This window comes from Buteo buteo, chromosome 15 (genome assembly GCF_964188355.1).
Source record: "Buteo buteo chromosome 15, bButBut1.hap1.1, whole genome shotgun sequence".
Classification (NCBI taxonomy): domain Eukaryota; kingdom Metazoa; phylum Chordata; class Aves; order Accipitriformes; family Accipitridae; genus Buteo; species Buteo buteo.
The window spans coordinates 17,349,776-17,372,357 of NC_134185.1; the positions used below are offsets into that span (position 1 = coordinate 17,349,776).

The 22,582-nt window shown below is 34.1% G+C and overlaps 1 protein-coding gene across 5 annotated transcripts in view; it reads right to left on the bottom strand.

Annotated features, from left to right (window-relative positions):
- Window positions 1-22,582, bottom strand: part of ASCC3 (activating signal cointegrator 1 complex subunit 3) — a 276,733-nt gene that overhangs the window by 61,779 nt on the left and 192,372 nt on the right. For all 5 annotated transcript variants that reach the window (XR_012653054.1, XM_075046673.1, XM_075046672.1 and 2 more), the window contains 9 exons: window positions 18,694-18,848; window positions 14,885-14,983; window positions 14,232-14,400; window positions 12,061-12,281; window positions 10,571-10,656; window positions 8,958-9,124; window positions 8,674-8,819; window positions 8,444-8,564; window positions 6,311-6,453 (listed from right to left, as the gene is read on the bottom strand). Coding sequence is in view for 4 of the 5 variants with exons in the window: in XM_075046673.1 (XP_074902774.1) it covers window positions 6,311-6,453; window positions 8,444-8,564; window positions 8,674-8,819; window positions 8,958-9,124; window positions 10,571-10,656; window positions 12,061-12,281; window positions 14,232-14,400; window positions 14,885-14,983; window positions 18,694-18,848 (1,307 nt within the window). In the remaining variant the exon portion in view is untranslated. The remainder of the gene's footprint in view (window positions 1-6,310; window positions 6,454-8,443; window positions 8,565-8,673; window positions 8,820-8,957; window positions 9,125-10,570; window positions 10,657-12,060; window positions 12,282-14,231; window positions 14,401-14,884; window positions 14,984-18,693; window positions 18,849-22,582) is intronic.

Genomic DNA, 22,582 nt, shown 5'->3' on the forward strand with positions numbered 1-22,582 from the left:
AAAAATAAAGTTTATTTCTACCTTTTATATTTTAATCTCTGAACAAGCTAGATTTTTCTGAAACTAGTAAGTAGTCATTTTCTTTGTTCCTGCACATATGTAAACTGTTGAACCATTTACTTTAAGCTAATAGAACTTTTTTATATTTTAAATTTATTATACTTAAAAAGCTTTTGTAGAAAGATAGGATTCCATTTAAGTAGATACATTACCCTGTGCCTGAAATACATTCCAGTCAGAGTATAATTCAGCAAGTTGATGACAATGCTGGCTCCAAAAGAAAGGAGGAGACCAGATTGGACAAGAATGAGCTAACAGATTGTGCAGCCCAATTCTGTCCCTTTGAGTGTGATATATTGTTTCAAGATGCTAAAAACCCATACTTTCTCAAAGCATATCTGTTGTGCTGGTTTTCCCATTTTCACAGAATCCTCATTATTAGTACTCTCTACTCTTTTCAAAGCACGTCAGACTCAGACCATATGCCACTGAATAATGCTTATCAATTGTCTAAAATGCCCAATAGAAGAAAGATGTGCCAAACAAAAGAATCGTGAAAGTTATGAAGTCTTTTACAAAAATAATTACATATTTCACATCTGCTACAGATGTTAAGTGAAATAAAAACATCTCCTTGTTATAACTAAATGTTAATTTTTTATGACACACTTTTGTGTCATAAAAACAACATCTTGTAGAAGGAAGTTGAACTTCTATAATGAGTGAAACACTTAGAAATCATTCTTGGGTACCCTCCCGATCGTTAAAGGCAGAAAAAAAAGTCATCTTATAAAATTATTTTTGATGAAGAGTTGACTTATACTCCAGAACTCTCCCACACAAGACAAGATGCCTAAAGCACCTCAAATAAGACTGTTGAAGAAACATTTTAAAATATGGTTTAAACAGTTGAGATATATTATTAAAACATATACATTTAACACTAAAAATCTCATCTAAAAGACAGCAATATACCTATTCATGACACAGACCAGATACTTCTATTCCTGTTTTATAGCACGACATTACCTCAGAATATTAACATGGAGATAATAGGTCATTTGATTTAAAGGTTAGAGAAGCAAAAGTAATCTTTTGTCTTTGCGACAATTCTTGGGATGTTTTTTTCCCCTTTTTTTGCTGTTTTTTTTTTTTTTGTGTGTTTTTTTGTTTTTGCAATGCAAAACAGAACTATATGGTAAAATTTAATTCACTTTCATGCGTATGTCTATGCATATTTCCACATAGTGTACAAACACATATACAAATCCATAATTAGCGCACACATGTTTATACATTCATGTCTCTAAAATTGCAAAATCAGTATGGGCCTGATTCATTCTTTCGGAGTCAATGAATGTCCTTCATTCAAGTGCCCTTGAATTTAGTGGAAGCTGGCTATTGCCTGGTATGGATGCTATTGAATATTACAGTAGGTATGTTTGTGCTAAAGGATTTTAGTTATTTCTAGAGGTTTCATAAAGAACAGTCTTAACAAGATGCAGATGTTAAAATGATGCACAAAGCAGAATGCAAAAATCATTGTGGTTAAAGTTAAAACTGTGTACATGGGTACATTTCTTCTCTGTCCTTGCACTGTAAATATAAAAAAAAAATTATCCAAGTATCTGGCCAGGGAATAAATTTCTTAAACCCCCCCCCCAACCCAAATAAGAAAACACCCTGCTTGTTTGCTGGCGAGAACTGCATTCTAACTTCAAACAATAAACAATAAAAGTACTTTGTACTTTTGTTTTAGGTTAAAAACAAAAAGCAGTAAAAACATTAGAGAAAAATAAATAAACTGAAAACTTGATTCTAATAAATCATGTTGTAAAAAGATTGCAACATCTGCCACCACCACAGATGTAGATGCAATTTCTGAAAGAGAACTTGCTCCTCGTTAGTCAGTCCTAATGTAGAGCAATGTAACTGATCTTTACCCAAGCTTACCATCACAAACTGGTGGCACTGTCTGTTTCCAAAAGGATAATCTGAGCTGTTGTCCCTTTTAACAAGATAAGTAATGGGTCACAAGCTTGAACATGACAGTCCTGGCTGACAGCTCCAACTAGAATTTTAGCTAGAAAGTGTATATTTAAAAATCATTTCATGATTATACAAAAAAGCAGGGTAAGCATAAGGTTTTCTTTTTTCATTGGCATCAATGAACAATATAAAGAAATTAAGAATTACTCAATTTACAGGGGCAGGCTTCTCTTTGACATGCACTGCCTATTAACATTTCTCTCATGATGCACCTGTGCCTCATAAGTATAACTAGGATGATCTTTAGAGTGATGTCTACTGAAGAGTCCTTGCAACCACTGCAAATGGCAAGGAAGGCAGCTTCAGCTGCTGCTTCACTCTCTGGGGAAAAACAAACTCTGTGTTGGGACTGCAAATCGTAAGAGGGATAGAGGATCATTTTGAAAAAAGAAAAAACCCACCTCTAAGGCTCTAAGATAGGTAACTATTCTTTCTTCTTCAAGAGACTGCCCACTCCTACCCTACTTTGGGCAAACTGTGGCAGTCCTGCTTAAACCCTGAAGAACGTCTGCACATGCTATGCATAGCATTTGGCAAAGGTAGGGATGAGCTTTGAAGTATCAGTTACAACTCTCAGTAAGTAGGGTATTTCAACATCATTGGAGGCTTCCTTGCTCAGACTAAACTAGACATGAGGTATTTGAGTGGACATTTCATCATAAAAAGCATGCACATAGCCTGAAACTTAGTTGGATAGAATCTATTAAACAGATCTAACTATTGTTGTGCAACAACAGGTCCAGTAGAACTGGAAAACTTATCAGTACTAGAAAGAGCAATTTTCCTCAAGTACTGTTCACTCTTACGAAGACTGACTGCTGTCTCAACTTTCTGAATACTGTCGGAACATGGGTATGAGCAGGAAACTGTATGTGAGACATGAAATTCAAGGAAAACATCCAGGAAGAACCATCTCCAAAACTGGATGGAGCTGTCTGTAATATATATTTTCAGTAGACGGAGGTGGAACAAAATTCATTCTTGACTGTAATTCAGTTGCACCTGTTAGACTACTGACTCGTTTGAGGGAAAGAACATCTTCTATGATTCCTCTGTGATCCAGGTATGCTGTTGTCTACTTTGCTGGCAACAGTTGAAGGGCTGTTTCTGTACATCACTTATACACACAAATATGTATTCCAGAAGCTTCATACAAGTTCATGTCCTTTGAAATATAACTGATTGAAATATTGTCTGAATTTGATACTTGGAGCTGGGTGGCAGAGATGAGGGTTGATTTGCCTGTTATCTGAGAGTACTGTGAAAAGAAGCAGTCTGGAGTTTTGTGAACAGAACCCTTCACATGCTGCAAATGAGAGCCTGGTTTGGCACTACCACTACAGGGAGAATCTCTACAGAGAGGATTAGGGAAGTTAAGATGATGGCATAGCTGATAAATAGGTAACAAAGATCCAGTATTGGTGTCTCCCCCACAAGGCCTGAATCTCTCTGTTATCATCACTGAAAAGCTGCCATGCAGGTTAACAGAAAAATCACTTTTAATGACTGTAAGAATCTGTGTCTACCTCAATATCAGTCTTCCAGATGTTATTATGGATGGCATTGTTTACAGCAATTTAAGAAGCCTTATGAAGTCTACCCACTGGGAAGCTAACATAAACATAGACTAACATTCGGCCATCATGTAGCAAAACCAATTACACCATTAAACAAAACTAACCAATGAGTTCTCAAAGGAATCTTATGTCAGCCAAAGTTAGTATCATACAAATAAGGCTGAATGAAGAAAAATGCCAAGGCCTGTTGTAAAGCTTATAAACTTTGTATACACACATTTGTGAAAAATCTCTTATATCTCAACATACTTCACAATTAACAATTACAAAAAGTCATTTGTCTGTAAGTTGCCCTAGGGGAACACTGGTTGGCAAAAAAACAAACGTGGAAAACTGACAGGCAACAAAAAGTGTTGTTTAAAGGCAACAACAATTTATTTCTTCTAACTGGTCCATTTTTATCCCATATGGAATTGAGAAACACTTGAAATATTTAGGCAAGTGTTTAAGACAGGGAATGCCTACTATAAAGTAGGGAATACCTACTATAATGTAAGTATTCACTAGTTCTACTTTTAATACTTAAAAACGCTATAGCAATACAGAGAGAATTCTGCCCATTTCACCTCATCCAAGCCTGACTTTACTATAACTTGAACTTAGAATTTTTAAATTAAAAAAAAAATTATTATGGATAAAGAATTAAGCAGGACATACACTATGTATGTAGCACTACTATAGCTTTGTCCTTTGCTTGAATGTCAAATATAACTCAGGCTAATCATGCTCATTTAAAACACAAAACTACAAACTGGTCCCATAATTAGCTAAAGAAATGTCCACTTGAAATTGTGGGTACTTCAAACACAATTGTGTTCTGCATAATAGTGATAAGATATAACAACTTAGGACTTAATCCTCAGTCTTTTACATTTACCTAATCAGAACTGAGTAACTTGGTAGGTATCTTATGCTCCAAACATTCAGCTTATTAATTCAAATACAAATCATATGCAAATGTTATTAAACTAATAAATGCAAAGTCTGCTTGTCCTTGTTGGCTCCTCTTTCAAAACCTTTAGAGGTTTATTCTGAAACACATGAAATTCAAAGACTCCTAATAGAAAACCCTTCTCCAGCAAGTGAAGAAGCTTCGGTTACAGTTCTTTTTAGGATAGTAGTGGCTCACAGGACATGAGGAAGCTATTCATATTAATGCAAGTCACTTAGGGCAAGCTGCATGTTGCATATTCTAATTGTAGGTGAGATTACTACAGTAAACTAGCACAAGGTACTAGAGTACACTACTACGCAGTAGTAGTTTTGCTATGAAATGTTTCTGTTATGGTCAAGAAAAAATTAAATAGAGGTTATATAATTAGAAAAGCAGCATTAAATTGTCACATGTTTTAGTACTAGTAGTTCATCAGCCAAGACATCCATTTTCTCTTTTAAAATCCATCTGAAAGAGGAAGGTTACAGATGTTATGCTTTATCTCAGAAAAATCACACTTAATTTTTTTGCAAAGAGCAAACAAATCAAATAATCTTATCTATAAAGCTATACTTTTTGGTATACAATTATATAATTATTCATACAACTGTTGCTATATAAGTATTCATACAATATTCAGTTTGGATCTTGTATTTATTTATATTTGGCCCTATATTATCACTGAAATTCCTATGCAGAAGGTCTGCAACTGTTAGAAAAAGCTAACTTCCAAAATCTAGGAAATCTGAATATCAATCAAAAGAATTGCTCTGAAGCAAGGATATACTATAATCAGGACCATTAGTCCAGAAGGAAATAAATAATTCTGTATTCAGAGCAGGTGCCAAACTGAGTGCAGTAAATAAAATCTAGTACACATTTTGAAGAATGAAGATAAAAGAGAATATTGAATAATTGTTTAGTATTTGACTCATTCATGTTTTGCAATAAATGAAAGAAGGATTTTTTTGAGAAGGAATATAACAAAATGTAATTAAAGATTATATTGCTTTAAAAATAAAAAATTAAACCTTTACTCCAGCATTGCTTTACATCTGAGTGTTTGACTTTGTAATCTTTATGTTCTTATAACAAAGATATTGGCAGAAGCTATCTTATTTTTTTTTTTTAAACATTGATTTATTTCATTGATATGCAAGACTGAACCATTCCTAAATGGTTGGTTCTGCAGTACATCTATCTATATATATATCTATAAGAATATAGACAGATAGACACATGTATATACATACACATATATATACACACAGATATATATGCATATACATAACCCTCTACACATAGTTATCTCATGAGAAGGATGATTTTGCTCCTAAAACACTGAAAGAGATTTGGTTTAAATTCCAGCTCAACATCTATATGTCACAGATTCCCAGCTGTAAACTTTGGAGAACACTAGTCCTCTTTCTTTTATTCTTTGTCTTATCTTTGTATCAAAGACTTATACCATGTGATATATGTTGTCTGGGACAATGGAAGTAGCATTAATAATAGATATGCAGGAAAAACAAAGATAAAAGAGTTTGTGTTCGAAAGTTCAGATCGTGCAAAGAGGCTTACATAGTCTTAATGCTGACACCAGTTTTAACACATATTGAAATTTAGCATATGCATAACTGTTTCAAGATCTACCCTCAAATGACTCTTTTCTTTTAGATGTATTTTCTTTTCAAACAAACTTCAATAAAATAGAAGCAGAGCACAAATAAAGCAGGTTAAATGATTCTACCTCTCTTTCATCCATCTTCAGCCATTGTTTGGGATCATCCTCGGTGGCTAGGAAAGCTATCAGATCTAAGGCAGTAAGCCTTGTCTGACGTCTGGATGACACAAAAATAAGAACAGGCTTGGCTGGAGAATGACTCCGAATTGCTGTTGAGGAAAAAGGATTTGAGAATTAGGCCCTTTAATGACAAAAATTAGAGTTTCTCTTTGCAATACCTAGACAGCTGATATACCTCTCCACAGGTGATATACAGGTTTGTATACTTGGTCTCTATTCTGCCAGATAGATACAACTGAGGTGAGCATACACCATCTCTGAATCAAAGATCATGTAACTACACTTAGCTGAGTCTGAGTTAATTTGCCCTGCTACTTCAGTGATCACTGTGAGCTAATTAAGAGAAGAGGTTAGGGAAAAAACCCCACCAAAACCCCACAAAACCTGGACAAGCTTTCTAGACATCAAAGCTTGTGAATTTCTCTATCAGCCTAATAAGTATGTCATGCTTTTTTCTACCCTATTGGGATATGTTGTCTCAGGCTAAGTGCCATCAAGGTCCAAAATTTGCTTTCTGAGAGCTCAGACTGCATAAACTCATGTCTGCCTGCAAAGGATCACTTCAATCTACCAAAACTAGAAAAGGTAAAAAGGGTAGAAAGTGACTTTTCAATAGCTGCTGTGAAAGTGGGCATTATGGTACAAAAGAACTTTGTTTCTGTTGTTTACTAATTAGTCTGATATATTTAAACTAATTATGTTTTACTACTTTTTAAAAAAGCATTTTCTTGCTCAGGCCATGCTTTAAAAATTTCAGGTTGCAGAGAAATTTTTATGGTCTCAGGAATAAGTATTGCCATGGAAATGCTAATATAACCTTGACTATATCACGTCAAACAAGTGGGGAAAAAAGCCCTCAATAAATCACACGTGTACAGATTTTCTAACATCAACAAGCCCTAGAAGTATAAACAGTTGTACGTAGAATTTCAAATACTCTCTCTAAATCGCTTAAATCCATTTGTGTGTTTTTTTATATAATTCTCATTCTAGCAATTAAATTTACGCACTGCTAATTTCTGAAAACTACTTCATACTATCCACCATCACATATTGTTCCCCAGTTCATGAATACTACCGAGCATGTGCTCCTGCATATACACACACTATAGCATTGTGATATTATTGAAATAGGATAATTCATGTGTATTTATACCTTACAACTATATATGCCAATATATCTATATATTTTAAAAGCCCAGCATCTAATGGATTTTTGTTGCTTCAGGAACAGGTGTGGCAGAACAGCCCAAGACAGATTTATTGTTCATTAGTGTTTTTGTACAATGCTCTTGTGGAGGTGTAAATAATCTGAGCTGTCAAGATTGGTCTCTAGTCCACAATCAATACTTTGCTTCTGTCATAAGGCTAATTAAAGTAGCTAAAAAGTCACCTCACAAATGTCACCTCACAATCAACAGCAGTTCACATTACAAAATTTATTTTGGAGGTTATTTTTAATTGATATAATAAATATTCCTTATGTAACTGAAACAAAACATGTTCAAATAAAATACGAGAGTTTTTCTTAAATCTATCCTGCTTGCCAGCTTTGTTAAGAATAAAAAATTGAAAACAGAAGCCTTTCTGGATGCACTACAAATTTTGAATTTTATGGTTATTGCTTTGAAACTAGAATTATAGGAGGTTAGCCTGACTTGCAACTTCTGTTCACAATTTTTTTAATGCTTACATACAGTGGTCCATATGAAAATACCTCAGCAGATTAATAATATGAATGGTTTTATTACTTTCTAAATTTCAAATATTTTCACACAAATGTTTCTTTATGGTGTCAAACTCTAAGAGAAAACACATTTTATTTCCCCTTCATTAGCACTAATTTTATTCTTCTGGTCTAAATACATTACATTCCTCTGTTATATGTTGCATTTGCAGCAAACTTTATGTTTCAGACAAATAGCTTTGAGCCATTAGCAGAGCAGATTCCCCCATACATGCCAAGAGTACATACAGTAACACATGTTGTAAATGTGCTGCAAATGAACTGTGTAAAGTGCTCAAAGTCTTTTTTTCTTTTACAGAAAGAACGAAAAGGTCTAGGAGCCTGTTGCTTACCCTGAAATGCAGGTTTGTTCATGCTAGCCATGCGAGGGCAGTAATGCTGGCCAGGGAAGCCCTGAATGTGCACCTCCAGAGGAACTGGGCGTACTGATGGACGGAAGTTGAACAGACCCATCTACAAGAAAACATTTTGTTTCAAGTTTGACCTTGAATTATCTTATAAACTGCTATTTTGTTTTTCTGCAGCACAAACACATATCCATCTTCTGAAACATTTTTCATACCTGATTAATATTTAGCCAGTCAGCAAGGTCTCTGGCATTTGCTAAAGCAGTGGATAAACCAACTACTCTTACAGGCTTCTCTGTGTGAGATGAGATGAAGTTTGTTCGAGACACAATGACTTCCAATACCGGGCCTCTCTCATCGCCTAGTAAATGAAAAGGCCATTGAAAAACAGAGAAAAAGAAAAGGTTCAGATGTCAGAAAGTATATTCACGTCATAAGTACCAGCACACTTCTTCAAATTTAGCAACAATTCTGATTAAAAATAACAAAACATGCTCACCCAGCAGATGGATCTCATCTATGATAAGAATGGAAACCTTCTGAACATAGCTTCTGTTCTGCCAGCTTCTGCTGACACCATCCCACTTCTCTGGGGTAGTAACAATCAGGTCAGCTTGGGCAATAGCTCTCATATCAGGAGTCACATCTCCTGTCAACTCTACGACCCTGTAAGAAAGATGGTGGCTTGGCTTTACAAAGGTTTAGAACATCTTAATGTTCAAATATTAACTCCTAAACATTAACTCTTAAAAGAGAGAAGAAACAAAATTAAACAAAGCCATTTTGTTTCTGGTCAAATACTTCTAACAGGATTTTCAAAATTGTTTTAAGTAAATAAACCTGTCTGTTTTCCTAGTAAATACCATTCCTTAGCAAAACCATTTAAAAAGAAGAGGGTGAATGAGAGTCCCAAACCATCTATGGTTAATTTTTCAAAATGAAGATAATATATTAGTATGATATGATGTGAATCATAACATCCTGTCATAGCCAGGATGAAAGCTTTCTAGGAATCTACCAAGTTGCTGCCTACTGTTATGTATAGATCTCTGGTTTGAATAACAAGGCTAGATTGCAGTGTATCTGCATTTGTTGGTGAAGTTCCATTAAGACTGCAGCAGAAATTATCCTGAGGTCATTTTTCGGGAAGATAGCAGAGTTTTTCCAATTGTTTGCCTTATTATCCTTTCAAGTTCTACAAATAGCATTTAAGATGATCCATCATTTTAGACTGAATATAATGGCTTTTTACATTTCCTCTAAGTAATGTATATCTTCTGTTCAAAATTTCAGTCACGAGTAATAGAGTAAATTTCAAAATGGAAATATTACCTGACAATATTTTAAAATTATGAAGCAAATAATTTATCCTCATAGGCTATTAAAATAGCGAAAAAAAAAATAATTGCCAATTAATAAGTCACTGCTATGGTAATAGCAGGAATCTCACTGGTAATTTCAGGTACATAGAGTAGCACCTCTTTCTTTTGAAACCTGTGGTGTGCTTTGAGCTTTAACTTACAAAAAAAGCTATATATAGGAAAGGAAAAGGCCCTAAATAATCCATCCTATGGATATAATTTTTAACTCAAGAAGGTATAATTTTGGAAAGCATCAACATGACTGATATACCTTATATGTCATAAAGTAATGGCTGAACTCCAATACCTGAGAAGATCAGCAAGAAATTAATGTTACCAAGGAATAAAATTATATCTAATTTATATATGAAGGACAACACATGAACAGTAGTATACAGTTCATGCAACTCCTATGAGTTCCTTAGAGCTGAGATTTCTAAAGAAAGCTTATTTTGTCTTGCAATTTCAATTTCCAAGGATACTGCATAGAGAAATCTGAACTTCATATTTGTTAAACTGGCAAGTAATGAGAATGAAAATAGCTGGGTATCAAAATGTATCCCTTTTTTAGTTTTGATTTTGCTATCACAATGACTATTGATAGAATTTTTTATAAGTACTAGAAATTTGAAGGATAGTATACAATGAAAACCTATTTTGAAATACTCTAAAGTATTGTGTAGATTTTATTCATACTTGATGGGCTGCTCTTTTGCTTCTAATTTCTCTGATTAGGTAAGGAGAAACATACTTTTTACCAAGTTTTTCTTCAATCCTAACTTTCCAGTCCTCAATTCTTTCACGAACGAGTGCTTTTAAGGGTGCAATATACACTGCCTGCAAAAGAAAAGTCACAAAACCAGAAGTTAAACAAGAAACCTTTACTAAAGTGTACCTGCAAGGAAAAAAATTATTTAATACTTGTGAGATTTGAACATACTCATTATCTATAAAATGATTAAGGCCTGGGTTCCTTAAATGACCTACAACAGGATTATATTTAGAAGACTTAACACTTGAAAATACTGCTTTGTTTCCTCAGCCATTAACAAGCAAATACATTAAGAAAGAGAAAGAATAGTTTCTTGAAATGGAAGTATTTATCACACTATTTAATATCAAAACCCACTTATATAAATAATGCCATTTTTTGCCAGGACTATAAAATCTGCAAGCTAACATTCCAGAACAGAAATAATCAGAATTTCCAGCAAGCAATATCTTACCTGATTTGTGGTTATGTCATTAAACTATTAAAACATTAAAACATTACCAATTAAATTAAAAAGCTGATTATTTTAAGCAAACTGTCACAATATTTTCCTCAAAGTAGCCTGCTGTGCAGGGGGGAATACTCTGACATGTAGAAACAATATTTATTTACAGATTTATGGTTAAATATTCTGAAGCTTTTGAACATGAAGAAACTGCTACATGAAGAATTCACATCCATTCTTTAAAATGTATAGCCAAGTTTTCAGCTTTATTAAAACCTAGAAGATATATTCCTTTGAGAATTGGCTATTTTATATGTCTAGTAGATAAGCTGAAAATGTATGAATGTCTTGTTTACCTCACTTGGACTAACAAATTACATGAAGATACTGAAATTTCAAAGATGAATAGGGAATTTATGTACATGATTTCTGTTAATTTCAAAGGTTATTCTTTGGTTAAATCTCACATTCATATAAAAATATTTTTTCCAAAGACTTTAAAGCTAAAATGTGGTTAACTAAGACAAGATGGCTAAATCAAGATACAGATTTATATTCAGTTTGAAAACAAAACTCCAAAAGCTGAGTTGTTCAGCTTTTAGGCAATTTGAGAAATAAAACACAGGGGCAAGTTGGAACAGAAAACTGGCTTGTAGTAATTAATTGCAACTTTTTTGTTTAAATAAGAGAGAGACTGGGCTAGTTGTATTCATCTGGAGGAGAACTAATAGCTATAAAACAGTACTACTGCTAGAAGGAGATTAAAGCCAGAAATGCAGGTAAGTACAGAAAAGGAAATCCAGCATGCCTGTATGTCATGTTTTTAGATTTAACTCTAGTTGTACACTGATTAATATATAAAGTTGAAATAAAAGCATAATGTACCTAATGCAGTATCATTTTGCATCCAGACAGGTATAAATTGGATAAAGCAAAATTCAGTTTGCCATAGTCTTTTTCTAGGCTTTTGTATTGCTGAAAACATGCCTACACAAAATGATTCCGGTAAACCTATTTTACAAACCTTTGATGTGGGATACTTGTTAAAAACTCTAAAGATGGCTAATTCAGCTGCAACAGTTTTTCCAGAACCTGTAGGTGCTCCGAGAAGAACATTACAGTCTGTGTGATAAAGCGTATGAAATATCTGGGTCTGAATAGGGTTGAAGTGTGTGAATTTGTACAGGACTTCATATTCCCGATGTCCCAAGGCTGTGACAGGCAAAGGCTGAAGATCCAGAAGCTCTAAAACCACAAAATAATCATAAGTGCATGACAAGAGATGCCACGACATAACACAGTTTATTATGAAGATAAATATATTAACCAATACTTTAGTGGAAAACAACTTACATTGGAAACCGTTTTACTTAATATCTCATATGACACAGAGTCCACATTTGGGTCATTGTTAACTTTGATGAGGAATAACGAAAAATTGATTTTATAGCTCTGAAGTATTTCTGCAAGTACTGCTAGTATTCTGATAGCTGTGAACCAGCCATTTGCATAAATTAATCTTTTTATTAAAGCTGTTTCCTTTCTACCCAGTTGTAGCAAATTCTAAGCTCACTATATTAGATTATATGTATGTCTAGCTTCTTATGATAACAGAATGCAGAGTTGGAGGACAGCACAGTGTGTGTATTTCAGATTCTAGGAAAAAAATCTATTTAAGGAAGGATTCTTTGGAGTTCCTAAGTTGACGGAGTAATACAAATCATAGGAGTACAACTAAATTTTGCATCTAATCCTTTAAATGTGTAATTAAAGATATAATCTTAATAAACAAACTAACAGGCTTTCAATATATGATCCTCAATATATCTTGAGGGCATCTGCTATCCAAACAATTAGAGATTGTGGAATTTGGAAGATGATATATATAACCAGATTGGAATTGGAATCCTACCAAATTAAGGAGACTGCAGTGATTCTGCTATGCAGATGCTTGCTTTGAAGTTTGGGGGTTTTTTTTGGTTTTTTTTTTTTTTTTTGTTTGGTTTTTTTTTGTTTTTTTGGTGGCTGGAGGTCTCATTGTCTTTTCAGGGTGCTTCACATTAAGGTATGATATGGGAGTCATAAAATGTACTGAGGCAATGATGCCTAATATTCTTCACATGCTTTTCAGTGATACCTTATGGCTGTTTTATCATTTCCACTGAAACTGTGATTTCTTGGGCTCTGTTGAGGAGAAAGAAGGGTTTTTTGCTTAGCAGGGCCTCTACGTACTTCATTGTTGAGTGGGAACCAGATGGGAATTGAAATCAATTACCATAAATCCTAGAGGCTCCATAACTGGTGATGTGTAAATATCTTTCTGTTTCTTCTGAATAGTAGTCAGTGATCAGTCAATTAGATAAAAAGGTTACACATGCTTTTCCAGACAGCGTAGGTACAGTATAACAATAGCTAAACACTTCACAAACACATGTGAATTTATGCACGCCAAAGGACAATACCGTATGAGAACTGAGTATTTCTGAAGGCACTCACTTCAGACTGCTAGATGAGCCAAATGTAATTACAGTGGAAAGGTTTTATAATGACATCAGGCACAATGAATGTATAAAGCAATTTATGTATCCAGAAAAAAAGAAGCAAAACACAAACATATGCTTCTGTGCCAAGTGTTAAAAAAGGAGGGGGAGGGGAAGGCCATGACTTGATCAGCAGCGCAGAGTTGAAATGCGATGTTTGGTACTGTAACAGTGCTTGCTATCATGAATTTATTTTAGTAAAAATAGTAAAATGTTTCATATTTTCAAAATTTTGACTGTGTTTGTTTTTTCTTTGCTGAATGCCATTTGTAATACAATAATCCACTTTAAGATTATTTTTAACCAGTCCAGAAGAAATGTAATACATACAAGCACTAAGATAAGGCATACTGTAACACAGAGATTTGCTTAGTTTTATATGACATTTTCAATTTTCCTATGTTTTATAGAGAACCTGGAGTAACTAAAAGGCTGGTATCATGCTGAGATGAAATGAGCTGCTTTTTGTTCAGGAATTTAAAATTTTAGACAGCTTTAAAGTTAGTGAAAAAATGGTCTCAATAATACAAATATATCACAAAGTGGAATTCCATATACTTTTCTACAATGAAGCAGAAGTTAAGAGATTTATTGCACTATCATAAGGAAAATCAGTATGAGCAAGATGAATTAAAAAGATCAAATTTGAAGTTACCTGTGTGGGGTGGATGTCTCTCTGGAAGAATCAAATGTTGAAAATTTATGATACATACAGCTTCTGCTCCTAACCATCTATCGGACACAGCTCGAATGTAATATTGAGAAGGAAGAGGTTCAAAAATCGGGATTGTGAACACCAGCAGCTGAGGTTCTTTAGTCATGACCTAAAGCAAACGTGTAGAGAATAATTACTGCACAAACAAATCAGTAACTTGAAAAAACGCAGTTTGTCTCACTTCCATAAGCATTATCACCACAAAGCAACAAAGTATGTGTGCAACTCCATGTGCAAAACGTTCACATCTTTATAAAATATTTCACCACTAGGAATGGATTTTGTTTCTATGGACTTCAAAAGATAAAAATACGGCTGGCGCTTTGTCTTTTTCTTTAACAGACAAAACCATTACAGTCTTATTTTTTTCACCTGGAAATAACTGTCCCACCAAAGGAGAAGGAGAAAGAGGGACATCTGAGATTAGAAAACACCTTTGTGGAAGTCCAAGGTTATCACATACATCTGAAACTGAAAGCTGTGCTACTGATTTGAAAATCTGCTTAGATCAAAATACTGTTTGACCTTACAAAATCTGCATCTCACTAACTTTATTTTTGTCTTGCTATGACATTCTGAATAAAATCCATTACCTGTTTTTTCTGAATGATGAAGTACTCTGAATGATAAATGTGATCATTAGTAGGGTCTTCTACCCAAATCCACCAGGGCTCTCCAACAGTGCCGTGTACCTTTAAGAGTAGAAAAAATAGCTTTATTATAGTTTTAATGAGGTTCTCTAGATTTGCTAGGTGTCTCAGATATATTTCCAAATGATGTAGACTTATGAAGGAATACAGAAATATAGAAATCAGAGGTAAGAGCAATATAATATTTCTAATTAGATCAGTCTGCTTAAAGATTATGTTTCAGTAAGAGTTTTCTTATGGTACATATAATATAAATGGACATGATACAAATGCAACTGAAGCTAGTGCCCCAACTGTTTATAAATAGACTGAACTCCCAGGGTTTCCTCTAGGCTCCTAAAAAAGGACTCCTCCTTTTTCCTCCTTGTACTTATGTCTTTAGATTCTGTATAGAGGATTGTCTTTTGCTATCCACTGTTCATTTTTCAGTCAAAAACATTCTCTAAGGAAAAATTGGACACTGAATTGTGACATTGCTCTTTCCTCCTCTCCCCCTCTCCTCTAGAAAGATACAGTAAGTGGATTCAGAGGGCTGTAGATCTAGTCATCGCTACAGGTGAAGTAAGAACAACATAAATAGAGCTGTCTCTTGATGATTCCCATGCCATCTGGCAACACTTTATTCCATCCTAGATTTTTGTTTGCTTTGTTGTGTACCTTATTTTGCAATGCCAGCCACGAATCATAGCTAGGTGGGATGTTCAGTTAAGAATTTTTGGGTTTTTTGTCAGAATAAATGACTTGTGCCAATAGACAAGCATTTTACTTAAGTATCTAGGAAAAGAAAAATGCATAGTAAAGGAGTATGGAAGACACTATTAAATGAACATAGATTTCTGATGTTTCTGATGAGGACTGTGATAAGATACAAAACCAGTACGAAGATGAAAACCAGTTAGAATTATTCCTAAACTTTAGTTAATAGGAAAAAACACAAAGCGCATAGGTGCTTCTAATGGCAATTTTAACGCTACAGGAATCTGGTATTGATTCACACAGCACACATTCTTTTCAGCATAATTCATTATTGTGTATGTGTTGGAAAACAGTCTGTACTGGCTTTTGACGACAAAAATATGTACTAACAATAGAACTAAGGTGCTTTTGTTTCTTTTTTGACACAGCTGCACAATAGATAACTAGATGGACAGTAAAGACACTGTCATTCATTTTCATAACATTTGAATTTCACTAGCTGCTTCACTGGGAACTGGAGCAGTGAAACTGAAAGGACACAGGTCACTGCAGGTGACATTTTGAAAAAATAGAGTGAGACTATTACTTCATCAGGGTTTAGAAGAATTTAAGAGACGAAAGAAGAATTAAGGAAGGCGATAAAGTTCAAAGCTCAGAAATTTTATTATCAATTGTAACAGCATCTTAGTCTTTGAGAGTCCTGTGACAAAGCTGCATGGGGAAAGAAGTGCAATGTGGGAATAGGCAACACAACATGCTCTCCAGTAATGATTCTCAAAAACTCTGGGGAGCTCTTAAGAACTGACACATACGTGTATTTTGGGCAACCATTGCCCTAAACCTGCATGTCTGATATATGACTTGGCTAATTAATACTAGTAGCATTATTCTGTATTTCTGCAGGACTCCTGGCTGCAGTAAGGCTTACTTGCTCTGTCTGGGTATGTTTATAGTTCTTTGCTTCTAACAATATAATAAGAATTTTCTACTGGGATACGTCTCACATGCTTTTACTGAACTTAAGGGCTCCCAGCACTGAACACTGCAGCCATTAAAGATCAAGATGATGTCATATCTCACGACTACCAAAACATATCTTCTTTCTCTTGTAAAGGTAAGTGCAAAATTTGTGACGAGGTTTGTCTAGAATTAAGTATCCAGATAAAGGAACAGTCTTAAAACAATAAAATGTTAGCCAAGCGAGGTATTTCAGTTAAGTATGGTATTCAAATTTTTAATATTCTGATTTTATTTGACTACTCCCATTCTTTGAATGGAATTTTTTGGCAGCTGATTTTTGTACCAATTACAGCTATGCCTATAAGTTTCTATAGTCTTCTTCTGAATAGCTTACTAAAATACTGTGCGATGATGGAGAAGCAGTTTTGGAGTGTCAATGGTTCAATTTAAAAGACAGCTATTCATTTTTAGAGACTATTAGAATTTAACAGCTTTTTTTGTTTATTTACTGTGACAGAAGTTTCATTTACTGAAGAAACAAGAAAATCATCACCTGCCTTACAAAAATAAAAAAAGGTAAAAAAAAGTTTACCAAGTTTTGATGAGAACTGATATACAAATTCACACACAAAGAGCTCCATAAGTTGAATTGATGAAATGATCATAATGTTTCCAAAGCAACCATAAGGAAAACTGTGTCAAGGGGTCATAGCAGAAAATAGATTCTTGTTGAAGTTTTGTTATGACTTTAGAAGTTCAGAATAGAAATAAGGGAGTAATTCTGTGCAGGCCCCTTTTCAATTTGTAAGAATATAGAACCACCTAGATTTTGTAGAAAAAAATCTAAAAATGGATTGAGAAATTACTTTGTATTAAGATACAGTTTAATATGAAGAACAGTCGTGGTTTTTTTTGTCTTTAATAGATAATGGGTAAAGTGGTTGAAAGACTAATAAAAACTTGTTTTAATCCTACAAAGTAATGCTTGTTTGCCTTTGAAGTATTGCACATAAATAAGGCAGCAAAAAAAAATTCATGCTATAATTTATGTTAGGAATCCATTCAAATATTTCAGTAATAAATCCAGGTAGCAAACAAAATCTAACTTTCTATAATTTGATTGTTAATCTGCCATTAATAAGCTAACTTGGTGAACCTTCCAAAAGAAAAGAAAAAGCCTTTAGGCAGGGAAAATAAATTCTAAAATAATCTAAATGTTTGTGGAATAAAACTCTAATTTAGTTGTGATTAAGGTAAATTTGTAATCTAAAGGATTGTAAAATTATTTTTTAATAAAAGAACAGATACTTAATATCCACCTTTCAGAATAATTTATATTAAGAGCAAATCTCTGAAGTGTAAAAAAAAGAAAAATATGCTTGCCCATTGAGGTATCTTTGCCTTGTTTCTGTCGAAAGTTTCAGGAGTACCAGCAACAATACAATGCCCCCATGTGGACATTTTTATTTAATTTAGATTTATCTTAAATCTATTTCTAATGAGCAGATTCTTAATCAAAGGGTGTGGGTATATGTAGATGTGCAACTAGTACAACTCCTTTCATATAAATTTGCACCATAAAATATAGATGAATAGAATTCCAAACGTATCTCAGTTTTTCTGTTCAGATGAGTCCCAACAGAAAAAAAGGCACCGATGTTGTGAATGTACATTTGTAAAGCCATAAAGAGCAGCAGAACTTAGCATACATGAACTGTATTTCAAGGCTTTATTTTCTGTGTTTGACATTCATTCACAGTTCACAGAGCTATCCGTGCCTCCCTTTTTCTTGCTTCTCCTTTGTGGGCATATAACTCAAATCTGTGTGACTACCATTAATATTCAGTATAAGCATTTGCTTCAACATGTTATAAACAGTGTCATCCTGTAACAATTAACAGAAACAAAAAGGTGATCTTTGGGTGCCTTCTCCTACAAAAGTCTTAAAGGTCACTCCATTCCTATTACCAAATTTGCTTTTTAGCTAAAATAAATATTTTTTTTTCTTATCCAACACCTATGGACCCCCTGTGATCATCTCCTTTACTGAAGATAAACTAATGCTTCCCGTCCTTCCTCCACCATATTTTTTTTACCTGATCGTTCCATGTGAAGTCAGGAGTGATGTTCAGCCGAACTCGCAGCACCGTGCGGGTAATTGGCTGAATCGTTGCTTCCATTATGATGGAGGGGATTTGATGGACACACTGTTTTACCTTTAACCCAATCTTCACATGATGCAGCATATGACCTGCCAAGAAAACATTAGGTGTAACAAATTTGCATTTCCAGGAAAAATAATACAACTCCGACTTTCAAATAGGCTTTTAGAGAGAAGTATTACTGCTTGCTTGTTTTGCTCTTGGGTGTGTAAATGTCTGACTCTCTTGACCTGGCATGTCTGAATATTTTGTAATACTTAACTTGAATTAGCAATTATGAGCCTAGAAAAATCAGTATTAACCCCCTTGTTGGCTATGACTAAGGGGTTAAAATAACTATTAAGAATTCACACTGAAAACATGTCAAGTTAGTTCCCTTTCCTGACTTTTTGACCGGGCTCTTACCAAGCCATATAGTTCTTTTTTAAAGCATGAATACTGACCTTTTACTTAATGAAGGGCACACATTTGAACTTCTACAATTCCTGTGTAGTGATTCAAAGCAGACAGAACGCTTTTCATAAAACTGAATAAAGGTAGTTAATAGCTTAAAAATGCATGTAACTAGTAAACATCTCACAGTAGCTCAGAATACATCAGCGTGTAGCTGAGACAAAGGAGAAAAAAAATGTTGTAATGTTTTTTATTTTCTAATCACAGCCATGGTAACTAAGGCAATAAAGTGATTATATTCTTTAAAAAATATTTTTCTACTTGCATTTTACAGCTGAAATCTCTGTTCCCTTGCTCTTCATTTAAATATAAAACAAAGTATGCAGTAGTGATTTCTTTTTCTCCTGAAAAACTTTGCAACTTCTAGCTTATTTAAGGAAAGAAGGTTGATTTATTACATTTTCACTGAAATTGCTTATATAATTGTGTGGAGCATATTTTAGATTTTAATTGTAATGGTCATAAGTACTCACTGTTAAAAACTACCTTATGAATGGCTACTGATATTTTCTGGTATCGTTATATGGATCCTGTGCACACTTTTCCATTAAAAAAAAAAAGAAAAAAAAGGAGAAGAAATCCTGTTATTTGCATTATGTGCAAAGTGTAGAGGTGATACCAACTTTTTCTTGCTATTGCACAAAATTTAGGAGCATAACATTTTGCAATTGCTGATTTTTTTATATTGATACTGACTTTCCCTCTTTCATTTTTCTTATTTAACAAGCTGGCAGATTTTGCCTCACACAGGTGTTAATACTCTGAAGTAATGAATGGTGATCTTGCTCAAGAAGCAAATCCCTAGTGCAGAAGTTTTAAGACATATTTAATCAGTTTAATTTGCAGTTGGTAAAGTAAGTGCACCTCCAGCAAGTGGATTATTAAAAACCAAAACAATTATATTGGTACAACTTGGTGATATATGCAGTATTACAGCATACTTGCACAGTGACTAGCTTTTGCAATTAGAGGTAAAACTTCAGAAATCATGTTAAATAAAGGTGGGTGCCAAATATTCAAAGATATGACTCAATAAGCTTATGTATGCAAGTACACTTTTCCATGCCAAAAATCACTTTCTGTATCACGATGTGTGAGGTGAACTTCTGTGTTTGTACAGGACAGCACTGAGGTTTTGTGCACTTATCTGCTAGGGGAAAATAAGGCTCGTCTCCCAACTTCTATAAAATATTATAAAACTCTCTCTCCCCTCCGCCCGTTATTTTTTTAGATAGTTATTCATTCATTATGAGAAACTATCAATGGCATTTAAGAAATACTAAAACCTTCTGAATAAAAGCTGACTACTCGAGAAAATAGGTAAGTTTTAACAAAAGAAGAATGAATTTTGCTTATTCCACAAGATCATCTTCTGTATTCTGAAAAAACAGGACTGTTTATCTCAGATAATACAGTGATTTCTTGGCTTTCTGGAAACTCCACGGTTACATTGCTATAGCGCATAGATTGGTGTTCACCTATTTGTGGTACGCTGGAATCCAGGATCTGTGCGCACAACACACTCTTCATTCACTGGGAGAGCTGGCATCCACCTGATGCTTTAATCTCTCCCTAGGCCATGGACTGAGTTAGCCAGCTAGCTCCTGTCTTTTTTTATTCTAACTCCAAGGTCACAATAACACTTAAAAAGGAAGAAATGCTAAGAGCAAAACTAGTCCTATGGAGTTGGAGAACAAGGCAGCACCTGGAAGCTCTGCCTTTTCTCATTTAAACATGGCTTTGAATTCAAAGAAAAATAAGGTGGCTGCCAGGCAAGCACTTCCTTCACACCCTTGGTGTCAGAAAGAGAGGCTAGACAGGAGGAAGTATGCCAAGGAACAGTACTTCACAGAGATGCACAGATCAACTTGCTTTGATGTGTATAAGGCTGAAGGACACGAAGTATCATTACATATAGTCAACAATGACCTATTTTCACAGTCAAACCCTGAGACTCATCTACTTTCAAACTAAGTTAATATAAAACAAAACTAGACATTTTACAGGTATATATTGATACATTTCCATCTTGTCAATACTAGATCCACTATGTTGAAGGAAGGAAAACTGGTTTTGTATTTTAATACAAAATTTCTTGCTTCTCCAAGGGCAGGTATGACAAAAAAGAAGCATAAAACAACAAAAGAAAAAAAAAGCATTAATACAATTAATGGAAAAGAATATTAAGTATTAAAAAGACTGCACAAATACAGAACAAATTAACAAATCTGAATAAAAAAGTGCTATAACACTTCTGAATAGAAAAGCATGATAATGCTAGCACTTCAAATAAAATGTATTTTTAATGCATTTAGAATGACTATATATTATAAAGCACAGTTAAAGCAAGCTTGTAAAATTTTCTTATAGTCCTTTGGCTTAACTTATTAAATAAAAACATAGCCTCTAATTCTGCAAACTTTTACATATTTATTCAACTTTTTCCAACCTAAATTAGTCATGTAACAAAGCTTCCTAAGTTAGGAATGTAGTTCTCTTGTAAAATGAGAGAAATACCAATTCAGAGGCCATAACGATTAAAAAGCAGTGACTATGAATTGTATTTTTACTGTAAAATAAGATTTTTTAAAAAATGGCACTTTGTTTCTTAACAACTTGGCAATAACAGGTGCAAAGAAAGCACAAATAAGAAAAAATACACTTAGATAGGAAAAAGAAATACCTTATAAGCAATTTTTTTTTCAAATTCAACCAGCTGGTGGACAGTTTGTGCACAACAGTTTATACACACATACTAGAAATTGTCATTATGTCTATCAGTAGGCTTGTGGATTTTCTCATTATCTAAGTATCAAATTCTTTAAAAAATTCCATTAAGGTTTTGCTGCAATGACACCAGTGACAATGAATTCTCCATGTTCAATGAAAATTAATGCAGTGTTTCAGAAGCAGGCCATTTACTGATAGTATACCAGGACATAATAATCTGCTTTTATTCTTTTTCACGTTAATAGTATTTCAATAAATAAAAAAACCAAAGGCCATATTTTGCCAACTGGCAAAAATAAACAAATGCCTTTTATAGTAGTGTATTATGTAATGGGAGCAAGAAGGGAAGCACAGGTCAACGTAAATATGTATATATACACATATATGTAAATACATATAAACATACATCTTCATTGCACATGTGTTCTGGGGTTGGCAGGACATGGGCTAGCCTCACCCTCAAAGCTGTGCCATATTACAAGCCATGGAGACTGAATAAACCTTCTTTATTGGACAGACCATAATACCATAATAATGTGTCTGCACGGTTTCCAGAACAGGGTGGGTATATTAATGAATAGCTTAGATCTAGTTCTAACTTGCACCTTGATTACTAAAAGTTTAAGCAGATCAGCACTGC